The following is a 24,112-nucleotide window of genomic DNA, read 5'->3' as shown; positions in this document are numbered from 1 at the left end:
AAAATATTTGGGATTTTTCAGGTTTTTTCTGTTCAAAATGAAGCTGAAATTAAAACATCGACAGAAACAGGAATCGAACCCAGAACCTCACACGCAGTTCGCTTTAAATGTTGTGTTTTTTTCTAACAAAAAGTGAGTTTTCATTGATTGATGTCATTTCTTCCTGATGGAGGAAGGTGCTGGATGAACTCCTTCACAATAAAAGTCCAACATACACAGCAACAACTCTACAACAGCAGTTTCTAAACAAAAAGAAAAGATTTCTATCGTTTCTACTGAGAGTTTTTTGTTTTTGTTTTAATTTCAAATGTGGAAAAAGAACGATTTTTTAAATGTTTTTTCTTGTATTTTGTAAATGAACTGAAAATAAACTCTTATTTTGGAATCCTGGTGTCATTATAATGGTCATTGATTACTACATCTATCTATCCCACGGTGGCTGGTTCCTATGACAACTGTCCAAAACTATAATAACGATGCACAAAGTCGTTTGGCAGTGGCTGCAATGTAACGGACATTGTTTTATATGTATAAACTCCACAGGCCAGCTTTAAAGTTTCCTTAAAATTGATTGATTCACTTTAAATTTTATTTCTTCACAAATTTCTCTGCAACATCCTGAAGGAACTAAGACAAAATTAAGTTTGTCAGAGGTTAAAAAACATAATAGAATGAAAAAATATACATAAAATTAAAATGAACAAATACAAAATGCAAAGATTTAAAGATGAAGAATGAAATAAACTGAATCAATAAACCATAATGATGATAATAAATCTCTGACACAAAGACTCAGTTTGACACAAACGAGCGTTTATTAGTTTATTTCTTAAAGATAAATCTGAACTGTCGTCAAAATATTTCCATAAAACTCAACAGTTCTGCTTTTTTATAAAAATCAAAACCTCCGACATGTAACTTTTTTCTAAAATAAAAACAGTAAAAACTCAAGAAGTTAGCTCTTGTTTTAGAGTCAGTAACCGACGGCGACCAGCAGGAAAAAAAACAAAACGAAACAAAAAAAACACATTTTGTTCACTCGACTCAAAAACAGTTTCCACGCTCTCACTGGTCGTCGTGGCGACCGTCCTGCGTGGACCCGAGCAGGAAGTGAAGATAACGATGATGATGATGTTAGACTGAAACTGAAGCAGCAGCAGGTGAGAGAGGGAGGGAGGAAGAGGAGGAAGAGGAAGAGGAGGAGGGAGAAAAGGAGGAGGAGAGAGGAAGAGGAAGAAGAGGAAGAGGCGGCGTGGTGGTTAGACGAAGTCCCGGCTCCTCTTGATGGCGCAGCAGAGCATCATGCTGAAGATCATCCCGAAGATCTGAGTGAGAAGACACAAGTTTTGTCAAATTTTATGTTTAAATATGTAAATGAGGCAATATCTCATTAAATATGCGCTCATTTGCATATACAGTATTTCTAGAACAGAAATCTGAACAATACTGTAGATAAAACTATGGAAGCGAATACGTCTCATAATCCAAATTAAAATGGATTTACAGAAACACTTTTTCATTTCATGAATAAATCAATAATCTAAACTGCATTTTCTGTTTCTGTTTCAAGACTGCTCGTTCTGTGACTTGATTAAAATGATTTAAAAAAAGGACATTTAAGATTTAATTTTCAAAAAGTTCACCAAAATTTGATTTGAAATGTCAAATTTGAAAATTAAAATGCCTTAGCAGAAAGTCTTTTTTATTTCAAGGTCTATAAAGCTACTTTTAAAATTCTTGTTTTATTTTGTTGACATATTAAGAGTCAGAAGTTTTTACAGAGGAGGATTTTGGATATCTCTTTTTATCACTCTGTCAATGAGAAAATACTGTCGCCAGCCCTAAAAACATCTAATATTTCCATGTTTTTTGGGATAAAATATGTTTTATACAACATTTTATTACTAAAAACATGGAGACATTAGATTAGATAGATCAGGCTGTGAATGATATATCAACAATCCCCTCTGTAAAAACCTTCAGAATATAGAAAGGGATCAAAGTGGAAGGTTTGGTGTCTGTAAGTGCTGCTGAAGTGGAGATTTGAGGAAAAACTCTTTCTGAGAAAACGGCCTTTAAAGACTTGTACTGTAAAATTACATAGATTGTTATTGTCAATCATACTTTTTTATGATTGGTTGTGGATACGGAGGAATTTCTACCATTTCTTTCCCTTTATTCTGACACAAACCATTTAAAGAAGCAAAAAAAAGCCTAAAATGTCAAAATTGATCAGTGTATGAAAAACAATGTTTGTCACATCTGTAGTTTCTGTATTTTACTCGTCACTTTATTTCATATAAAGTTTATTTACAGTTTAATTTGCTGCAAATTTCAGCATTTCAGATCTTTTTTAGTGATATTTCATTTTATATTATACACAAAAACACAAGGAGCTGATAAAAAGTGTTTGATTAAGTTGAGTGACTCACCATGATGACTCCGATGCCGATGCCGACTCCTCCGATGATGTGCAGCCGGTTGTTGAACACGTCGTCGATGGCTTTGGGACAGCTCTGTCGATGACATCACACATCAGTACAGTGACACACACACACACACACGCTACAATATCATATGTTTGAATGGCTATGTGGGACCAAAGTCAAGTATTTTTGTTAAACCTTATTACATTATATGGTAGATTCTATATTCATAAATGCAAATGGACTGATAGGAAACCCAACATCCACCAATTTAAAAATGAAATGAGAATGTACTTTGAAACACTAACAGGACTGACGAACAAGAAAGCCATGCGGACTGTGACTCTCTACAAAACCTTAAAATCCTCTCTGTGAAGTTAGTGTTTTGTACCCCATGCTCTGGATGCTTATGTATGTTTTTTTTGCATTGCACTTTTATTTATTTAATTTTTCCACAAAGCCTTTAAATCCTCTTACTGAATCGAATGTATGTACCCCATGTTCAATTCAATGTTATTTGTTTGTCATTGATGATGAATTTCAATAAAGATTTAAGTAAAAAAAAAAAAAAAACACGCTACAATATCAACTTGTAACTGTTTTCAGGTGTGTGTTGTGTTGTTACCGTGGTGACGAACACCTCCAGCCCCTCCTGTTTAGGACACAGGTCTTTGTTGCCGTCGATCAGAGTTCCTGTCGGACCGCAGCAGTCCAGCTGAGGATCAATCAACCAATCAATCAATCAATCAATTAACCAATCAATGGGTGTGTGTGTGTGTGTGTGTGTGTGTGTGTGTGTGCGTGTGTGTGCGCTCACTCCAAAGTGGATGAGTCTCAGCGTCTCCTTCAGAGCTTCCTGTTTCGTGCTTTTGTAGTTGTCGTGAGTTTCTCTGTAAAACTGCGTCACTTCCTCGATGACCTGACGACACAAACACACAATGTTTATGTCTATTAAAGGGATAGTTCAACATTTTTGTCAAATTGGCCCCATTGCCATAATCCCTATAGTCATTATAGCAGTAGGTTCGTTACCTTTAATTGTCGGTGCAAGCTGTTTTTAAAACAGGGGAGCAGAGCTGTGAGCTGCTCAGAGCTACGCTACGGAGGCTCATTATGGGATTTCTTTGGTTTCCCTCATCAAACTCATCAAATACACAATCCAACAACTCCACAACGCTCTGGTGGACAAGTTGTGAGCTGCACATTCACCACGCTATGAGATAATAACACAACGTTACCACACAGAGTTGTTTTAGAGGGAAATTCATGCAAAACCGTTGATGCGCGTTGCCTTCAGGGACAGTTTTTCATCAAGCAGTCTCTGTATTTCCCTCTAAAACAACTCTGTCTGTGCACGACGTTACCAGACAGAGTTGTTTTAGAGGGAAATACAGAGACTGCTGATGAAAAACTGTCCCTGAAGGCAACGTGCATCAGCGGTTTTGCATGAATTTCCCTCTAAAACAACTCTGTCTGGTAACGTTCTTACAATATAATGATACCCAGATATTAATAATTGACTAGAATATAGAAACTCATCTCCTTATATACAGGACAACATCTTAACTAGTGAAAGTTCTTCTTTAAATATTTCTTTTAAAGCATAAATAACATTTTGTTGTTTAGTATAGTTTGGTATTGAGCTCCATTCTTCAGATTTAGATTCAGATTTACTTTATTTATCCCCGGAGGGAAATTTTTTCTTTGCTACAAACTCGTGAATTGTAACGGAAATCAACACAAAGTGAGATATACATAGATATATACACATATTATTACTATGATAAAGGCAGAAATATGAATAAGATATAATAGAATAAGAATAAATAAAAACATAATAACCTACCTTGTCCTTGTTGGAGAGGCCCCAGATCCCAGCAGCCACCTCTGCAGCGAAGATGAGGAGCAGGAAGAAGAAGAACTGAGAGGAAGAGGAGGAGGAGGAGGAGAGAGGAGCTGTGATGTCATCCAGATGTGTAGGTGGTAAAAAAAAATGATAATAAAAAATAAAAAAACAGCTGTAAGAAGAATAGAAAGTACTCACCAGTCCCAGCATGCACGGCGACTCCTTGATGGCGCCGCAGCATCCCAGGAAGCCGACGACCATCATCAGAGCGCCGGCCGCAAGCAGGATGTACACACCTGCAACACACACACACACACACACACACACACACCTGAGCAACACTGAAAAAACAAACTTTTCCTACAGACGATGATTTGCCTCCTTCAAAATAAAGGTAGATGTTTGTATTAAAGCTCCATACAGTATAAAGGTAGATGTAGGGTAACACTTTACAATAAGGGTCCCTTAATTAATGTTAGTTAGTAGGCTACATTATTAAGCATTAATTAACTGTTTACAGATATATTAACAATCATTGTTATGTATTACTTAGGATTAGGAAACACATTAATTAGTGTAGCCTATTAGTAAGCAGTTAATTCATGTTTACTACTCAAAGTTAGTTAATACATTTAAAAGTTGAATAATGTCATTAGTTATTATGTATGCATTACTCAGCATTAATTAACACATTAGTTTATATATTAATGCTTAATAATGTACTAACTAACATTAATTAAGGGACCTTTATTGTAAAGTGTTAACGGTAGATGTTTGTGTTAAAGCTCCTTCAAAATAAAAGGTAGATGTTTGTGTTAAAGCTCCTTCAAAATAAAGGTAGATGTTTGTGTTAAAGCTCCTTCAAAATAAAGGTAGATGTTTGTATTAAAGCTCCTTCAAAATAAAGGTAGATGTTTGTATTAAAGCTCCTTCAAAATAAAGGTAGATGTTTGTATTAAAGCTCCTTCAAAATAAAGGTAGATGTTTGTGTTAAAGCTCCTTCAAAATAAAGGTAGATGTTTGTGTTAAAGCTCCTTCAAAATAAAGGTAGATGTTTGTATTAAAGCTCCTTCAAAATAAAGGTTAAGTGTTTGTATTAAAGCTCCTTCAAAATAAAGGTAGATGTTTGTATTAAAGCTCCATACAGTATAAAGGTAGATGTTTGTATTAAAGCTCCTTCAAAATATAGGTAGATGTTTGTATTAAAGCTCCTTCAAAATAAAGGTAGATGTTTGTGTTAAAGCTCCTTAAAAATAAAGGTAGATGTTTGTATTAAAGCTCCTTCAAAATAAAGGTAGATGTTTGTGTTAAAGCTCCATACAGTATAAAGGTAGATGTTTGTGTTAAAGCTCCATACAGTATAAAGGTAGATGTTTGTGTTAAAGCTCCATACAGTATAAAGGTAGATGTTTGTGTTAAAGCTCCATACAGTATAAAGGTAGATGTTTGTGTTAAAGCTCCATACAGTATAAAGGTAGATGTCCATGTGTAGTGTGATTATAAAGCAGCTCTAGGTTCTATATTAATACTGTGAAAGTATCAAAGCCTCAGTCCACAGAGAAATGCACACAGCCTGTATTCAGAAACTGAGCCTTAGTTAAAACCAGCCGTCAGGACTTCCTGTCACTTTGTGATGTCACAACTAAGCCCCGCCCCCTCACCACCTGGACCAAAACATCCAACAACTTTGCAGGATTTGGTTTCTCTGAGTGTTTTATTCTGAAATCTGCTCTTTTTTCTTTTTTAATGGATCGACTCAGGAAACAGTCAGCCAATCAGAAGACAGTCTCAGAGCTTCCTCCTCTCTTCTGATTGGCCGACAGCGACCAGAGAGAAGCTGGAAAACTAGACTGAGATGACTCATCGTCCTCCTCCAGATTCTGTTATTAACATGTTTGTCATTTCTTCGTCCTCCTCCTCTTCGTCTTCATCGTCTCTCAGACTGAAGGAGGAACAAAGACGTCTCTATGACGACGACTTTGTCCTCAGCTCCACCGCCTCAAACTGCTGCTGCAAAATCACTGATATTGATTCAATATTGATCATATGTGACACCATCAATCAATCATCAGCTCCGGTTCAGGGGGTTTCGTTTTTTTGTTCATGTAATATTTTGAGAATGATTTTTGTCTGGATTGCTCTGTTCTCTCTAAACCAAATTAAATGGAATAAAAAAAGTAGTGCTGGGCATAGATTCATTTTTTAAATCTATATTAATCTCACTGCAATCTTGGAGTTAATCTAGATTAAAATGGCTCATTTGAATTCTGATGAAGGCATTCAAGTGATGCACGATATGAAAAATTCCTACCGATAACCCATACAGTAATTTCCTGCTTCTCATTGCCGATACCGATAAATTCGTATTTCTATATTTAAAGCAGAAGTAAGCGATATTTTTGTGTTAATATAAGTCTTAAATAGTTGTATCTTCCGACAGCAATCACTTCTATAGAGTGTTTGGTCTGAAACACGGGTCTGTCAGTCACTCTGCTCTGCTCTGAGCCCAGGAGAAAACTTTCCTCGTATCCTACAGTTTTTATCCAATGAGGAGAGAGAACGGCATAAAGGGGCAGTCCTCTCTGTGTGTGCAGCCAAGAATGTGGTGACGTAGGGACGAGGACCAATAGATCCATGACGAGGGCGGGGACTGCTAACTCCATCTGCTGACAAGACGTTATGGTGCGTTCAAGGCAACTCGTAACTCGTGTTTTTCCGACCTGTGAAGTCGTACCAGTTCGATCTGGTACGACTTCACGGGTCAGAAGTTACGAGTGGCCGTTATAGTGACTTTCACAGGTAAAACAGGTCGGAAAAACACGAGTGGGTTGCCTGGAACGCTACAAAGTCGTAAGTCGTGACGTGAAGCTGTAATTTACGGTTTCAAAAGCCTGCCTGGAACGCAGCATTAGCCAAAACCACCGGATCGCTTACTTCTGCTTTAACATAATAGGCTCTGACCTATCTAACAAAAGCTCTGGCTCTTCAACTTTTCATTTATTTTTTTCATGTCATATCACATAAAATATTTGTGATCATTTGCTGTGAATAAAAAATAGCAGCAAAAGACACTTATAGGCCAAACACTTAACATATGAAATTAATAAAACAAAAGCACTTACACTTTAACTTTTTTTTAAAAAGTTAATTGCAATGAATAAATAAATAAAGATCAGTTCTGTGTGTTCCAGTTCTCACCGGTGAAGAAGACGGTTGGTGCATCTTCTCCTTCGAACAGCGCGCTCGTCCTGGAGTCGAAGCGAAGCCACAGACCCACGGCCAGAACTCCAGTACCGGCCAACTACACAACAACAACACAACATCATATATCATATATTACATACAGTATATAATAAGTGAAGTCAAGTTTATCTGGAAACTTTATGTTCAACTCTGAACTTTTGTCTCTTCTCATTTCTCTGGATTATTCATAAAAACAGCAGCACTGATGTTTTCTTCTTTTATCCAGCACCTTTTAGAAATAAATATGTGGATATAAATGCAAAAACACAACAATATAGGACCCTGATAGACACATAAACAGACTGAGAGCAGAGGAACTGAAGTCAGAGAATTAAAAAATGGGAATAAATTGAGTAATAATAATAAAGTTTAAAGCTATAGTGCGCAACTTCTTTCGCCCCCTAGAGGATTTCTGCGTTATTACAACGATACGGCCGGCACCTCAATATGGCGTATAGCCCGGTGTAAGAACAAATACTGAAAAATACAGCGGGGTGTTAGAGGAGCCGAACGGTTTAACCAGCGTTGTATCATCTCCTCTTGTAGCGGCTTGGGTGAAACGGATATTTACAGACACGTAGAAGTTACGCACTGTAGCTTTAAACAATGAAACAACATGAAGCAACAGAACGAGATGAAATCAATTAAAACAAAACAATAAAAAGGGAATAAAAACCAGAGAAACTGATCAAATCAACTGAAGAGACGAGGAGAACAATAGAGAAAATAAAAACCAAGTAATCAACGCACACACACACTCGACCTTGTGACCCAACTGCAGTGACTCAGCAACACAAACATCTGGAACATCTGTCCAACAACAACAACAACAACGTGACCTGTGACCCTGAGGGGGCGGAGCTACACAGGAAACAGGAAGTGACTCAACGTGGCGGCGTTTAAACAATAAGAGGCGTCAGTTCTTTTTCCCCTTTTTCCTCCTCCACTGTGACGCCAGTGTTTAACTCCCTGAGCCGTGAGTCACAGGTTCGATTCCCGACGTCACGTCTCCTCTGTTGTTTCCATCTGAATCATCATCACCTCAACTTTTCCTTTCTCTCTTTCCTTCACTTTTCTGCAGAGGTGTGGACTTGGACTCAAGACTTGAGACTTGACTTGGACTCGAGTCCCGATTTTGATGACTTAAGACTTGCTTGATCAAATCAAAAAAAGACTTGGACTCTACTTGGACTTAACCCTCTTGACTTGAAATTCAGGTCAAGTCAAATGCAGCAAGCACAAATATTAAAATATTTAAAAGCCAGCCAGAGACGTTCTATATAGAAATCATTCCTGTTATCAGTCTTGGCTGTTAATTAATGCCAACACACTAATTCCTACCACACACATAAAGATAAACTGGCTGATTTTGCCCCGATTTTCCCCCTCCGACCAAAGACAAAAATCGCCCAATTATCTTAGGCTCTTAAGATTATTTTATGAGATTCTGGTTCTGGATTGTGGTGTTTTAAGATTTCAATTCTCCTGACAATCGGCTTGTAAAACGGTCGGCGGCGACAATCGTAAATATTAAACATGTTCAATATTTACGATTGTCGGCTCCGATAATCGTGACCGTTTAGATCAAAAGTCGGCTTGTGTGTGGGGGAACACGACAATCCTGAGTCACCGTCTCTGCGGAATGTGACGTGAAATTGAATGTAACCAATAAAGAAGCAGCAGCAGCACATGTAGCATAACCAAAGACGGTTTATAAACCAAGACCTTTCATGACGAGTCAGCTTCCTGTATGCATGTCACGTGGGCTTCTGCACAGCCACGCCCCTTTAGAGAGACCAGAGGCAGTTTGGAGTGTATTGATTCCTATGGGACAATTTAATGTGAACACCGATTATGGTCGGGCCTTTCTCCCCACGGTCACTGAAGCAAATTTTGGACTCATTTTTCACAAGCCACATCTCTTCTGAACAGTTTGACACCAAAATGGTAATTTTCAGACGGAGAGATCCGGAGAAAATCCACTTTGTTCAAGACCTGTCTCTGTCTCTACGACACACTCTCGCCAGATTTAGCACAGATCTCCTAGGCAACGTCAAACAAACGGCCGCGAACTCCCGTGAAAATGATTTTAATTATTTTTGGCATGCTAAATATTACTGTTAGTAGTGTAAATATTTAATGTTATCATAAGAAAATATAAATATCTCACTTTAATCTTCCTAAAAATTGTATAAATCCACACACACGTTCACAGACGAGGTGGTGACGGTTGGCCACGCCCACTTAGAGAGACAGGAAGTGAAACCATTTCTATCATTGGAGCAGCCGCTCATGGAGTATCTTTCCATTTATTGAATATCTTTGGCATAACAAACTAGTGTGGCTAACGGCTCCATGGCTATCATCAACAGAGTAGCTACGTCAGATCACGTTTGATCACACGAGATTTCTAACATGTTACTGTACGTCAATTTTAAATAGCTTTATTGGCATGAGAAGGCAGTGCTTATATTGACAAAGCTAAAAATAAACAGATGAATAAGTGACAGAATATTAGCAATAAAATATAAACAACTTAACAATTGAGGCCGTGGTCATGATCTTTATGTATCATTATTTATAAACGATTTGTTTGGGACTCAGAAAAAAATCTTAGGACTTGGACTTGACTTGGGACTTGAGAGCAAAGACTTGAGACTCTACTTGGACTTGCAACATAGGGACTTACTCCCACCTCTGCTTTTCTGTAAATTAACACAAAAACCTGAAGAAAACCAAACTAAAACTAAACTTTTATCATTCATTATCATCTATATTTGTTTTATATTTTATTTTTTATTATCAAAAACACACAGTAGCAACAGACGTGACATCATCATCAACTCTGCTCTTCAGGTGTGTCACTGCTCTGATAATTACTCATCATCATCATCGTCGTCACCAAACCTGCTAACGAGCCTGTCGCCTCAGGTCGTCTCCGACCTTTAACTGTGAAGAAACAACCTGTTGCTTCATTTAAAGAGTGACTCTGCAGGATTTCCACCTTAAAAGGGATAGTTCAACATTTTTGGCAAATTGGCCCATTGCCATAATCCCTATAGTCATAGCAGTAGGTTCGTTACCTTTAATTGTCGGTGCAAGCTGTTTTTAGAACGGCGGAGCAGAGCCGTGAGCTGCTCAGAGCTACGCTACGGAGGCTCATTGTGGGATTTCATCTCTTGGTTTCCCTCATCAAACTCATCAAATACACAATCCAACAACTCCACAACGCTCTGGTGGACAAGTTGTGACCTGCACATTCACCACGCTATGAGATAATAACACAACGTTACCACACAGAGTTGTTTTAGAGGGAAATTCATGCAAAACCGCTGATGCGCGTTGCCTTCAGGGACAGTTTTTCATCATCAGTCTCTGCATTTCCCTCTAAAACAACTCTGTCTGTGTACGAGATTTGCTGTGAGATGTTCTTCTGTGTTTACATCATACATCCAATGGTTTACTTGACTGTACCAGCTGATCTAATCACACAGCTCAGTGGAGACATGCCGAGACTAGTCCAATCTAATCCAATCCAGTGGTTTACACCTACGAACGAACATCTCGCAGCAAATCTCGCACATGAGCACAAACATCAACATCACTGGGAGCTGCTGCTACAACAAGGATAAAAACAGAGATCACATCAATGTTTTCCCAACAACTTTTCCATGTGGCGGCTTTAGGACACTTGGGTCAGTACAGACGAGCAGTATGGAGGTATCTGGATGTTTCATGTGTTTTGGACCAATTAAGGTGAACTCTATCCACCGCTATTATATAAAAAAACCCGTCACCAGCCGGACCCCCCCTGGAACTCCTAAAGAGTTTTGATGACTCTGAAAGTTCTCCAAACCCTTCCTTGGCATGGCGGTGAGTGGATGATTGGGTGAATTATCGATTTTGGGTGAAGTATTCCTTTAAATCAATGATGTTGATGACAGATAAGACTACACAGATATACACATGGTAACATGGTAGATGATAAATAACGTTATCCACCGCTCCATGGATTGATTTCTCACTTGAAACAAATGCACATGGAGGAGAGGAGGGTTAGAGACACCAGACCTGGAGCTGCAGCCGTTTGTTACAAACTCACTGTGTCAATAAAGTTCTGCAAATTCACTTTCAATAAAAAGCTGCCAAACAAAAAAATGTTTCTCAGCAGCAGATAAAGAATAAATCAACATCAGGACGTCATAATTTAATTAAACTCCACACTTGTTCGTGCAAATTCTCAATTACCGAGAGAAACTTTTACACATTTTAACATGAAACAGTGAGTCAGCAGTTTTTTTTTCATGAGTCAGCATTTGTTTTTTTCGTTTTTTTTACTCTTTTGACTGAACAAACTCGTCTCGTTAAACTTGTTAAGTTTGTTAAACTCATGTTTTCAGTCCGACGACACAAACAGAGGAATGAAAAGCAGCCACACACACACACACACACACACACACACACAGGTCATCCATCAGAGACTCGTCAGCTCCATAGCAACAAAAACCAACAGTGACTTCAACACAAACTTCAGAGTGTGTGTGTGTGTGTGTGTGTGTGTGGCCGTGGACAGGAAGCAGAGAGGATTGTGGGAAGTGAAATCTCAGAAACACAAACACTTTGCACTAATGACTCCTGTTATTACACCGAGCCATAAACAAACGACATAATCTGATGTCTAAGCTCGAGTGTGTGTGTTTTTGTGTGTATGTGTGTGTGTGTGTGTGTGTGTGGGAGTGTGTGTGTGTGTGTGTGTGTGTGTGTGTGTGTGGAGGGGGGTTTCCTCAGGAATTCTGCTGCCGTCTCATTGGTCGATAAGCGGCGGCCGCCAACAGTTTTCAACAACAGTCATTAAGCAGAAAGCGATGAGATGTAAACAGAGCAGGAAGTAGTCACGTCCTGCACCGAGTCCATAAAACTTCACTTCAGTTCATTAATTAATTAATTAATTAAAATAACCAATAACTTCTGATCAACGACACATTCACTCGTCACTCGTCACCACTTCTGTTTTATTTCAGACACGGCGGCTCCATGTGGTCAAACAACATCACCACTTGTGACTCAGTTTCCTCAGTTTGAATGAGTCACAACATGAACTGTCAAACACACACACACACACACACACAGACACACACTAACAATAACACTAACACACACACCTTGGCATGACTCATAGCCTACAGTATATAAACTACATTAATGACGCATTCTGTCAAACAGACTTAACGGTCGAGGCCTCAGGAGTTTTGGCGCCAACAGACTTAAATTCATCTAAAAGACGCTTTAAACCTCCACATTTACACATTGACCATTTAATTTCATTAAAATATAATTTAGCCGACACTCTCAATCTTCCAGACGACTTTAACTCATTAGAAAAGACTCTTTTAGATAAATAAGGTCACTTTGTTTGTTTTCAGATATTGCAATTTGGAATAAAATTTGGAGACAGACTATCATCCCTACGGAAACTGACAGACCCAGTTGAAAACAATGATAGACAGTGAAATATGGGAGGAAATTTTACTTTAACCTTCGAAAATATCCATATATGTAACAGATTCAGAGAAATGCAGTATAATATCTTACGAGCAACAGGAGGAAAAGGCTCGCACACTGATCAAAAATGGCAATGTTCACCAGAGATTTTTTGGACAGTGAGCAAGAGCGCAAACACCTTTTCTTCTTTATATAATATCTTACAAAATGTTTATATATCTCCATATATGTACAGTAAATATACAGCAGGGGCCTCTCCAAACTGCCCAAAATGTGAGACTATGTTAGGGACAAGATTTCACAAGAGGTTAGTGTGATAATTAAAGGGATAGTTCAACATTTTTTAGAACGGCAGAGCAGAGCCGTGAGTTGCTCAGAGCTACGCTACGGAGGCTCATGGGATTTCTTGGTTTCCCTCATCAAACTCATCAAATACACAATCCAACAACTCCACAACGCTCTGGTGGACAAGTTGTGACCTGCACATTCACCACGCTATGAGATAATAACACAACGTTACCACACAGAGTTGTTTTAGAGGGAAATACAGAGACTGATGATGAAAAACTGTCCCTGAACACAACGCGCATCGCTTGCACCGACAATTAAAGGTAACAAACCTATGGCAATGGGCCAATTTGCCACTATCCCTTTAAACAGCAACTACAGCCTAATCCAATATTATGTCTATTAAGATGTTTCACTGAATCACTAAGATCATAAGAACACTCCTACAGTTTTTGCTTATGTTGGGCTGAAAGGCTGTTATGACCAAATGGGTAGGAGATGAACCTCTTTCAATACATCTGTAAGTCTTTGATATCGGACTATATTTCTCTGGAAAGACTAAGATTTCGTATTAACGGTCAGATGCAAAGTTTGACAAAGTTTTAATTAAGGTACCTGGGAACTCAGAGTGCAACTGCCTGAAATAAGTAAAACTGTTCGAAAATAATGTCTGGATTTAAGAAGAGCAAGAAGAAGCAGCTCAAAAGTGAAGTGAAAAGAAGTTCAGCTTCTAATCAATTAACCAAATACACTGTAAAAACTCAAAATCTTTCCAACAATATTTGTCTTATTTCTTGTCAAAATGTCTCCATTTTCATCAAAACTAATCCCTTTCCACTTAAAACAAGACTCGTCACCTAAAAATTAACTTGTTTTTAGATCATTTTCACTTGTTTCAAACAAATTTTCAATTGAAATAAGTCGAAAAATCTGCCAGTGAAAGCAAGGTTTTTTGTGCTTGTAATAAGAAAGAAAAACTTGCTCCACTGTCAGATTTTTCTACTTATTTCAAGTGAAAATCTGCTTGAAAGAAGCAAAAAAGTGTCTGAAAACAAGCTACTTTTTAATGTGCCGAGTCTTATTTTTAGTATAATTAGGTTTGTTTTTGACTAGAAATGACATTTTGACTAGAAATAAGACAAATATTCTTGGTAAGATTTTGAGTTTTTGCAGTGTAATTATCTGATAAAACGCTTCGTAGAAACTTAAACGTTCAGATTTAAAATCTTTTTAATCAGTTTTAATCAATTGAGACAAAAAAACAAACAAAGATTAACAAAGTTCAGTTGTTTCTGTCGGTCGTTAGAAAACATCCTTAGTTGCATCCTGTAGGAAAATCTGAGACACCTGAGATCATCAGAGTGAGTAACCAGAGGAAACAATGAGTCGCCACGGCAACAAGGATGACTGGTTGGTTGGTTGATTGATTGATTGATCACATGGAGGATTACTGATCGTTGCTGTAATGATCACAGATGTGGGTGTTTGTCTGTGTTAGTGTGTGTGCGTGTGTGTGTGTGTGTTTGTTCTCCATTGTGTAAACATGGAAACTGAGACGACAGGAAGTGATAAAAAAAAAATTGTTTTAAAAAAAGACCACGAGGACGCTCAGGAACACAAAACAGTGTCGTCATGGAAAGTTTACTGTACAAAGAAGTCGCACAACGAGAAAACAAAGGAACAAGATACAAGAACAAGAAGAAAAAGAAAGGCGGTGATGAAGTCACATTTTAAAGAAACCGAGTCTGAGATTTGTGTAAACTAACAATTTGAGAGTGAAAGTTTTGAGTTTCCTGAGCTGTGGAGCTGCACTTGAACGCCTCTCTGAGCTCTGAGGGAGCGGTCGACCCCTTTAATCCCTTTTCCCTCACACTATCTCACTCTCACAGTTTCCTGTTTCTTTAAAAAAAAAAAAAAACACACAATACAAAGAACTCAACTTCTGCTTTTGTGTCTGTGTCTGTGTTTGTGTTTGTGTGTGTGAAGCAGAAGTCAAACAACGAACCAAACAAAAGCGACAAAAACCCAACTGGACCACAGCAGCAGCAGCTCGGGAATCGAACCCACACAGACACAGAGAGGTGGAGAGGTAAATGTACGTACCCAGAAGAGGAAGTTGAAGACGAACAGCAGGTATTTGATGCACTTTAGAGCTCCCATGTTGTTGAGACTGAGACACAAACCGACCGACCGGTGAACTGAGAGACAAGTAGAGAGTGAGAGAGAGACCACACCCTGAGGAGGCTCACCTGGGAGGAGGAGGAGGGGAGGAAGTGAGGGGGAGGGAGGAGAGGAGGAGGCGGGGTCAAGAGCTGAATGGGTGAGGAGGAAGGAGGAGGGAGGGAGGAGGAGGAGGGAAGGAGAGGGGGAGGAGCTTCAGGCTGCAGAATCAGAAGCTGCTGCTGCTGATTTAGACACAGGTGAAGGAGATTAATGGAGGAGGGGGAGGAGGGAAGAGGAAAGAGGAGAGGAGTGAGGAAAAGGAAAGGAGAAGAGGAGAGAAAGAAGAGGAGGAAGAAAGGAGAGGAAAGAGGATAGGAGTGAGGAAAGGAAAGGAAAGGAAAGGAAAGGAAAGGAAAGGAAAGGAAAGGAAGGAGGGAGGAAGAAAGGAGAGGAAAGGAAAGGAAAGGAAAGGAAAGGAGGGAGGAAGAAAGGAGAGGAGAGGAAAGGAAAGGAAAGGAGAGGAGGAGGAGGGAGGAAGAAAGGAGAGGAAAGAGGAGAGGAGGAGGAGGGAGGAAGAAAGGAGAGGAAAGGAAAGGAAAGGAGGGAGGAAGAAAGGAGAGGAGAGGAAAGGAAAGGAAAGGAGAGGAGGAGGAGGGAGGAAGGGGAAAGGAGAGGAAAGAGGAGAGGAGGAAAAGGAAAGGAGAAGAGGAGAGAAAGAAGAGGAAAGGAAAGGAAAGGAAAGGAAAGGAGGGAGGAAGAAAGAAAGGAGAGGAAAGGAAAGGAGGGAAGAAGAAAGGAGAGGAAAGGAAAGGAAAGGAAAGGAAAGGAGGGAGGAAGAAAGGAGAGGAAAGGAAAGGAGGAGGAGGGAGGAAGAAAGGAGAGGAAAGAGGAGAGGAGTGAGGAAGAAAGGAGAGGAAAGAGGAGAGGAGAGGAGGAGGAGGGAGGAAGAAAGGAGAGGAAAGAGGAGAGGAGGAGGAAGAGGAAAGGAGGAGAGGAGGGAGGAAGAAAGGAGAGGAGGAGAGAGGAGAGAAAGAGGAGGAGGAGGGAGGAAGAGGAAGGAAAAAAGGAGAGGAAAGAGGAGAGGAGGAGGGAGGAAGAGGAGGAGAGGATGGAGGAAGAAAGGAGAGGAGAGAGGAAAGGAGGAGAGGAAGAGGAGAGAAAAGAAGAGGAGGGGGAGGAAGAAAGGAGAGGAAAGAGGAGAGGAGGAGGCGGGGTCAAGAGCTGAATGGGTGAGGAGGAAGGAGAGGGGGAGGAGCTTCAGGCTCCAGAGACAGAAGCTGCTGCTGATTTAGACACAGGTGAAGGAGATTAATGGAGGAGGAGGAGGAGGAGGAGAGAGGAAGGGGAAAGGAGAGGAAAGAGGAGAGGAGGAAGAAGAGGAGAAGAGGAGAGGAGGAGGGAGGGAAGAGGAAAGGAGAAGAGGACGAAAGGAGGAAGAAAGGTAAGGAGAAGAGAAAGAGGAGGATGAGGGAGGAAGGGTGAAGAGGAGAGGAAAGAGGAGAGGAGAGGAGGAAGAAAGGAGAGGAGGAGAGAGGAAAGGAGGAGAGGAGGGAGGAAGAAAGGAGAGGAAAGAGGAAAGGAGGGAGGGAAGATGAAAGGAGAAGAGGAGGAAAGGAGAGGAAAGAGGGGAGGAGGAGAGAGGAAAGGAGGAGAGAAAGAGGAGGATGAGGGAGGAAGGGAGGAGAGAAGGGGAGAGGAGGGGGCGGGGTCAAGAGCTGAATGGGTGAGGAGGAAGGAGAGGGAGGGAGGAATAGGAGGGGGAGGAGCTTCAGGCTCCAGAGACAGAAGCTGCTGCTGATTTAGACACAGGTGAAGGAGATTAATGGAGGAGGAGGGGGGGAAGAGGAAAGGAGAGGAAGAAAGGAGAGGAGAGGAGAGGAGGAGGAGGAAAGGAGGAAGAAAGGAAAGGAAAGAGGAGAGGAGGAAGAAGAGGAGAGGAGGAGAAGAGGAGAGGAGGAGGAGGAGGGAGGGAAGAGGAAAGGAGAAGAGGATGAAAGGAGGAAGAAAGGAAAGGAGAAGAGGAGAGGAGGAGGAGGGAGGAGGAGGGAGGGAAGAGGAAAGGAGAAGAGGAGGAAGGAAAAAAGGAGAGGAAAGAGGAGAGGAGGAGGAAGAAGAAGGGGGAGGAGCTTCAGGCTTCAGAGACAGAAGCTGCTGCTGCTGGTGAAGGAGATTAATGGAGGAGGAAGGAGGAGAGGAAAGGAGAAGAGGAGGAAAGGAGGAAGAAAGGAGGAGGAAAGGAGATGAGGAGGAAAGGAGGAAGAAAGGAGAGGAAAGAGGAGAGGAGAGGAGGAGAGGAAGAGGAGGGGAGGAGGTGGGGTCAAGAGCTGAATGGGTGAGGAGGAAGGAGAGGGAGGGAGGAGAGGAGAGGGATGGAGGGAGGAGGGGGAGGAGCTTCCGACTCCACAGACAGAAGCTGCTGACACAGGTGAAGGAGATTAAGGGAGGAGGAGGAGGAGGAGGAGGAGGAGGAGGAGGAGGAGGGAAGAGGAAAGAGGAGAGGAGGAGGAAGGAAGAAAGGAGAGGAAAGAGGAGAGGAGGAGGAGGAAGGAAAAGAGAGGAAAGTCTAGACAAGGAGGTGAAGCAGGAAAGAAGCGTCAGGTGTAGTGAAACAGAGGAAACTGGAGCTCAGGTCGTTTCCCAGAGGATCTAGAGAAACTAAACAGAAGCAGCTTTGTCCCCTCCTTTCCTCCTTTCTTCCTCCCTTCTCCTCATCTTCTCCTCTCCTCTTTCCTCTCCTTTCTTTCTTCCTTCCTCCTCTTCTCCTTTCCTCTTCCTCCTTCTCTCCTCTCCTCTTTCCTCTCCTTTCTTCCTCCCTCCTCCTCTCTCCTCTCCTCTTTCTCCCTCCTCTCCTCCTCTCCTTTCCTCTCTTCCACCCTCCTACTCTCCTTCTTCTCCTCTCCTCTCTTCCTCCTTCCTCCTCTCCCTCCGCCTCTCTCCTCTCCTCCTTTCCTACCCTCCTCTTCTTCATCTTCCTCTCCTTTCTTCCTCCCTCCTCCTCTTCATCTTCCTCTCCTTTCCTCCTCCCTCCTACTCTCCTCTCCTCTTTCCTCTCCTTTCTTCCTCCCTCCTCCTCCTCTTTCTCTCCTCTTCTCCTTTCCTCTTCCTCCTCCTCTTCTTCCTCTTCTCCTTTCCTTTCCTCTCCTTTCTTCCTCCTCCTCTCCTCCTTTCCTCTTCCTCCTTTCCTCTCTTCCTCCCTCCTCCTCTTCATCTTCATCTCCTTTCTTCCTCCCTCCTCCCTTCTTTCTCTCCTTTCTTCCCCCCTCCTCTCCTCCTCTTCTCCTTTCCTCTTCCTTCCTCCTCCCCACCTCTCCTTCTCCTCTCCTCTCTTCCTCCCTCCTCTCCTCCTCTCCTCTCCTTTCTTCCTCCCTTCTCCTCCTCTTCTCTTCTCCTTTCCTCTTCCTCCCTTCTCCTCCTCTTTCTCTTCTCCTTTCCTCTCTCCTCTCCTTTCTTCCTCCCTCCTCTCCTCCTCTTCTCCTTTCCTCTCTTCCTCCCTCCTCCTCTCCCTCCATTTCGCTCCTCTCCCCTCCTCTCCTCCTCTCCTTTCCTCTCTTCCTCCCTCCTACTCTCCTTCTTCTCCTCTCCTCCTTCCCTACCCTCCTCCTCTTCATCTTCCTCTCCTTTCTTCCTCCCTCCTCCTCTTCATCTTCCTCTCCTTTCTCCCTCCCTCCTCTCCCTCTCCTCTCCTTTCTTCCTCCCTCCTCTCCTCTTCTTCCTCCCTCCTCCTCTCCTTTCCCCTCTTCCTCCCTCCTCCTCTTCTCCCCTTTCTTCCTCCCTCCTCTCCTCCTCTTCCTCTCCTCTTCCTCTCCTCTTTCCTCTCGTTTCTTCCTCTTTCCTTCTCTCCTCTTTCCACTCCTTTCTTTCCCCCGCCTCCTCTTTATCTCCTCTTCTCCTTTCGTTTCCTCTTTCCTCTCCTTTCTTCCTCCCTCATCTCCTTTCTTCCACCCCCTCATCCTCTCCTCTCCTCCTCTCCTCCTCCTCCTCTCTTCATCTCCTCCTCCTTTTAAACTCACTCCACCTGTTCGATCTCCACACATCAGACATGAGATTCACTGTGAACTGCTGCAGAGCGTTGCTGCTGCTACGGTAACGGTGGCCCAGAGGGACCGACACACTGCTACGGGTTTTACCAGGCCGCGGGACTCGAACCTGAACCACTCCTTCACACGTCACACTGTTGTTGCATGTGTGTGTGTGTGTGATCAGAGTGGGTGTTTGGCAGCGACACAGACGTTGGACTGTTTTTGTTTTTCCCTCCTCACCCACGTTCACACGGGAACAACAAGATGCTGCACACACAACTACACACTGCTACACACAACTACACACAACTACACACTGCTACACACTGCTACACAGACACACACAACTACACACTGCTACACACAACTACACACTGCTACACACAACTACACACTGCTACACACAACTACACACAGACACACACTGCTACATGTTGCTAACGCTAACATCAGCTCAGTGTGACGACAACGACAGACTGAAGATATTTGACCCTGAACAACTTCCAGTGTGTGAGAGAGAGGGTCCATTGTGCAGCTAGGAAAGTTTGTGTGTGTTGCATTTGGAAACGCACACACACACACACACACACACACACACACACACACACACACACAAAATGCCTCTAAATATCAAACTGCCAAGTCAATATTCAGATATTCAGAAGCTAAAAAGACAACGAGAACAACAACATTTTTGTGCGTTGTTATCTTGTGCATCATGAGTGTTGTGTTGCGTTGCTACGGAAACGCCCTGCACAACACAACAAACCGCGGTCGGGTCATGTTTGTCTGTTTGTTTGTTTGTTTGTTTGTTAGAATAAACCACTCAGACATGACATCTGTGACGTCATGCAGGGCCGTTGTATAGGGGAGAAAGGTGATGATAATTCTAGGGGCCCAGCGCCCAGTGGGGCCCATAAAAAACCCCAGTAGTCTAATCTTTGTATGACTGATTTATTCTGTGTAAGACCCTGACTAATACTCATAGTACACTGTAAAAACTCAACATCTTTCCAAGAATATTTGTCTTATTTCTTGTCCAAATGTCTCATTTCTAGTCAAAACTAATCTCTTTCCACTTAAAATAAGACTCATTACCTTAAAAATTAACTTGTTTTTAGATAATTTTCACTTAAATTCACAATAGATAGAAAAATCTGCCAGTGAAAGTAAGTTATTTGTGCAAATAATTGTAATAAGGAAGAAAAACTTGCTCCACTATCAGATTTTTTCTACTTATTCCAAGTGAAAATCTGCTTGAAAGAAGTAAAAAGTGTCTAAAAACATGCTGCTTTTAATATGATGTGTCTTATTTTAAGTAGAATGAGATTTGTTTTGACTAGAAATGACATTTTGACTAGAAATAAGACAAATATTCTTGCTAAGATACTTGAGTTTTTGCAGTGTAATGCTGCATTAGCATCAAAACAAAGAAGGCTAAATAAAAAACGATAATACATACGTAGTCTAAGGGAAAAAAAGGAAAAGTTAGGGGGAGGGGCCCACTTTAGTATTCTTTAAGGGGGCCCAGAATTCCTAGCAACGGCCCTGACATCATGACAACATCATGTGAACCTGAATCAGTGTGCAGTGACGGTGGCTTCTGCATCATCACGACAGGCTGCGTTGTCATGGTAACGATCACAGTGTCCTGCTGTGGATTGATTGATTGATTGATTATATATTGATTATTGGACCACACACTGACTGAAGCAACCTACCTGTTCTTATTATTTTCTTTTTTCAAATTTCAAAATAAAAGCCCTGAGCTGGGTGTTTCCTCCACTTTCTAAACTAAAGACTAAAACATGTTGAGTTCAGGAAACAGGAGCGAGTTTCTGTTTCCTCCCATTGAAACTTTATCAGTGATGAAGTTTTACTGACTGATGTCACACGTTTCCTTTTAACAATGTCACAGGAAGAAAAGAAAAGAAAAGAAAAGAAAAGAAAAGAAAAGAAAAGAAAAGAAAAGAAAAGTTAAAACTCCATTAAACTCCAAAAACCTGTGGCTAACTTTTTTTTTTTGCTTATTCACCCAAAAGAAAAAACAACAACCTTAAAATAATAGTAATAAAGAGTTAAAATCCTCTAATTTAATAAATAAATATCAACTTTTTCAACGGTTTGATTATATTTAGATTAAAATGTGTTCAGAGGCAGGAAATTAACAGTTTATCTGTTGTTGCTTTACACATCATCAGTGAGTTTAATCGGGTTTTTAACGGAAGTTAATGAATTCCTGTGAGATAAACGACATCCTGCACCGTGTTTCTATATGCATAGCTACACTCATAAATAATAAATATATAGAGCTTTATGTGTTTTATTATAGGGAAGGCTGGGGACGGTTGCAACAAGGGACGGTTGCAACAAGCCTTATTTCTCCAAACCAACATGCTAGAGTGATGACACTCACTCTGCACAACCAATAATAGAAAAGACATATTCAGCATGTACTGAGACAAAGTTGTTTTAAGGGTAGCCTATATATGAAAGTAGCTTTTTTCATGAGCTATATTTTTGTCATACTGTCCTGACCTTTTGTATGAAACCTACCTACAGGGCCGGTGGCCGCTGGCATCAACCCTCTATGTGGTTGTTTAGGGCCACAGCCGTTAGGTGGGGGGCCACATGATCAGAAAGGTACCGGGGTTCATCAAGTCATTCAAACATCCTGAGGTCTGCACGTGCAGCTATGAGCTTTATGTAATGTGAAGTCAATATTCAGCTTCTTTTATCTCACATTTGAGACATTTGGTGAAAATAGAACGGCAGAATGACAACATTTGTGCTCAAAAAGCAATTTTACAAAATGTCATTTTAGACTTGTTTTCTACACGTATCTATTACTGTATTCATATCCTATTTCAAGCACCAAAACAGTTCATTCTCATGACTGAAGGAGTGTTTTCACAAGGGATTTGACATTTTTCAAAAAGCAGACCTCAAATTTCCAGCATTTGTCCTAAATTATTTCGTTCTACAGTGTTCTAGGACAAACTGGCCTCAGTGTGCTTACAGCGGAGGTTCTGATATTTAGACATAAAACACTTGAGTATTGTTACATCTGCAAGTATCTTAAAAAGATACATTTAAGAAAATATGTAAAAGTCGAGAAAATGGCCTCAAACCTCAGAGGCATAAACACGTCTGTATTCAGTTTTAACCAGTGATTTGGTGTTTGCGCTTAGAGTGCAGGGCCACAAACAAAAATCTGGTTTAGGGGGCCACCAACCCTGCCTACCTAGTTTGATTCACTGTTTTGTTGACTATCAAATGACATTTAGCATGTGTCAGTGTCATTGTGTCTAGCTAGTATGATGTTGTGTCATGGCCGACAGGGTGGGGACGGTTGCAACAACTTCCATTTGAATATGGAAGCACTATGCAAATGCAAATGTATAAAATGAAACATTTTTAGCTTAAAATAGGCACAAAATATCTATTTTATTCCTTATGATGAACAGAACAGCCAATTATATTAAACCATGAGAGACTAAGATTTCAAAATAATTCCCCAGATAACTTCCTATAATGAAATATGCAATTTGTATCTATAGCCTAGTTGTATCTTGTTCTATGGGACAAAAGTAGCCACATAGCCTATATTTTCCTATGAAAATTTGAGAAAAGTAAATTTATTTGATGTCATTTGATGTTTATAAAAGTTTTTTTATTGCAAATAGTTCCACTCTTCTTGTCTCAAACTAAGCTATTGAGTTTTATTACCACTGTTACCCTACACATTGACTCAAGGTCTATGCTCTACGCAAAACAAAACTCCAGCTGTTCTCTGATAAATATTACTAAATAACTAAATAATACTATAGTATTATTGTAAGACAATGCATATTTTAGGAATACTATGCTTATTGAGACAAAAATCCAAATTTAATGTGTTTAATATGCTGCAACCCCTTATCCATGTTGCAACTGTCCCCACGTCTGGGGTCAGTTGAGTTGCAACGTCTGGATTCTTCCATTCAAATGAATATTGTGATCGATGTGTCATAATACTTAAAACTTTATCTATTTTATTTCATTTTACTTTTATTTGCTCCTGCTTTTAACTCTGTTTTTAGTGTTTTGTTTGTTTTTATTCTGTCTTATGCTTCTTTTTTTTAATGTTTTGTCTTTATGTAAAGCACATTGAGTTGCCTTGGTATGAAATGCGCTATATAAATAAAGATGCCTTGCCTAATATGTAACCATCTTTAAATGGTAGCCTATGACTAATTAGCTGACAAATATGTTTAATCTATAAAAGTTTGCTGAGCCTATAGTCCAAATAGTCTCCGAGTAACAGTAAGAAAAATGTAAAAAGTGTTGCAACTGTCCTCAGTTTCCCCCTATAATATGAATTAACGACACTTACCCAGAAAACGAAGTTAAAGATGAAAAGTGCGTATTTGACGAACAACTCCCAGCTGCTCAGAGCCGACGACATCCTGATTCCTGACCGCTGTGATATCACACTGTTAAATACTGATTATTAGATCCTTATCTATAGATATCTATCTATATAAATATCTATATATGTGTCCTATGTGTGTGTGGATGTCTGTCTGCTCCTGTTGAGTCTCTCTCCGTCGGTTCAGTCCGGACCTGTCGCCGTCTCTTCGGCT

The 24,112-nt window shown here is 40.7% G+C and overlaps 1 protein-coding gene across 2 annotated transcripts; it reads right to left on the bottom strand.

The window, feature by feature from the left end:
• Window positions 1–1,112: 1,112 nt before the first annotated feature.
• LOC146962319 (CD9 antigen-like) lies at window positions 1,113–24,112 on the bottom strand. Of its 2 annotated transcripts, none has more exons than XM_085768745.1 (8): window positions 23,863–24,112; window positions 7,471–7,573; window positions 4,471–4,568; window positions 4,273–4,347; window positions 3,244–3,345; window positions 3,052–3,141; window positions 2,433–2,516; window positions 1,113–1,325 (listed from the first exon to the last, which is right to left on the bottom strand). In XM_085768745.1, the coding sequence occupies exons 1-8, from the start codon at window positions 23,932–23,934 to the stop codon at window positions 1,260–1,262; spliced, it is 690 nt and encodes a 229-aa protein (XP_085624871.1). In that variant the 5' UTR covers window positions 23,935–24,112; the 3' UTR covers window positions 1,113–1,259. The 2 variants fall into 2 exon arrangements, with proteins under 2 accessions (XP_085624871.1, XP_085624872.1); XM_085768746.1 differs by lacking the exon at window positions 23,863–24,112 and adding an exon at window positions 15,409–15,562.

Source organism: Trachurus japonicus, chromosome 23 (genome assembly GCF_045865225.1).
Source record: "Trachurus japonicus isolate A0001 chromosome 23, Traja_1.0".
NCBI lineage: Eukaryota > Metazoa > Chordata > Actinopteri > Carangiformes > Carangidae > Trachurus > Trachurus japonicus.
This window is presented reverse-complemented; position numbering and strand designations above follow the sequence as displayed.

Excerpts from the sequence above, each read along its gene's own strand:
- LOC146962319 (XM_085768745.1), bottom strand. The coding sequence starts at position 23,934 with ATGTCGTCGGCTCTGAGCAGCTGGGAGTTGTTCGTCAAATACGCACTT. Across the intron at positions 4,348-4,470 it reads CGCCGTGCATGCTGGGACTG|TTCTTCTTCTTCCTGCTCCT; the intron begins GTGAGTACTTTC and ends TCTTCCTCTCAG. Across the intron at positions 1,326-2,432 it reads TCGGCATCGGAGTCATCATG|ATCTTCGGGATGATCTTCAG; the intron begins GTGAGTCACTCA and ends CTTCTCACTCAG.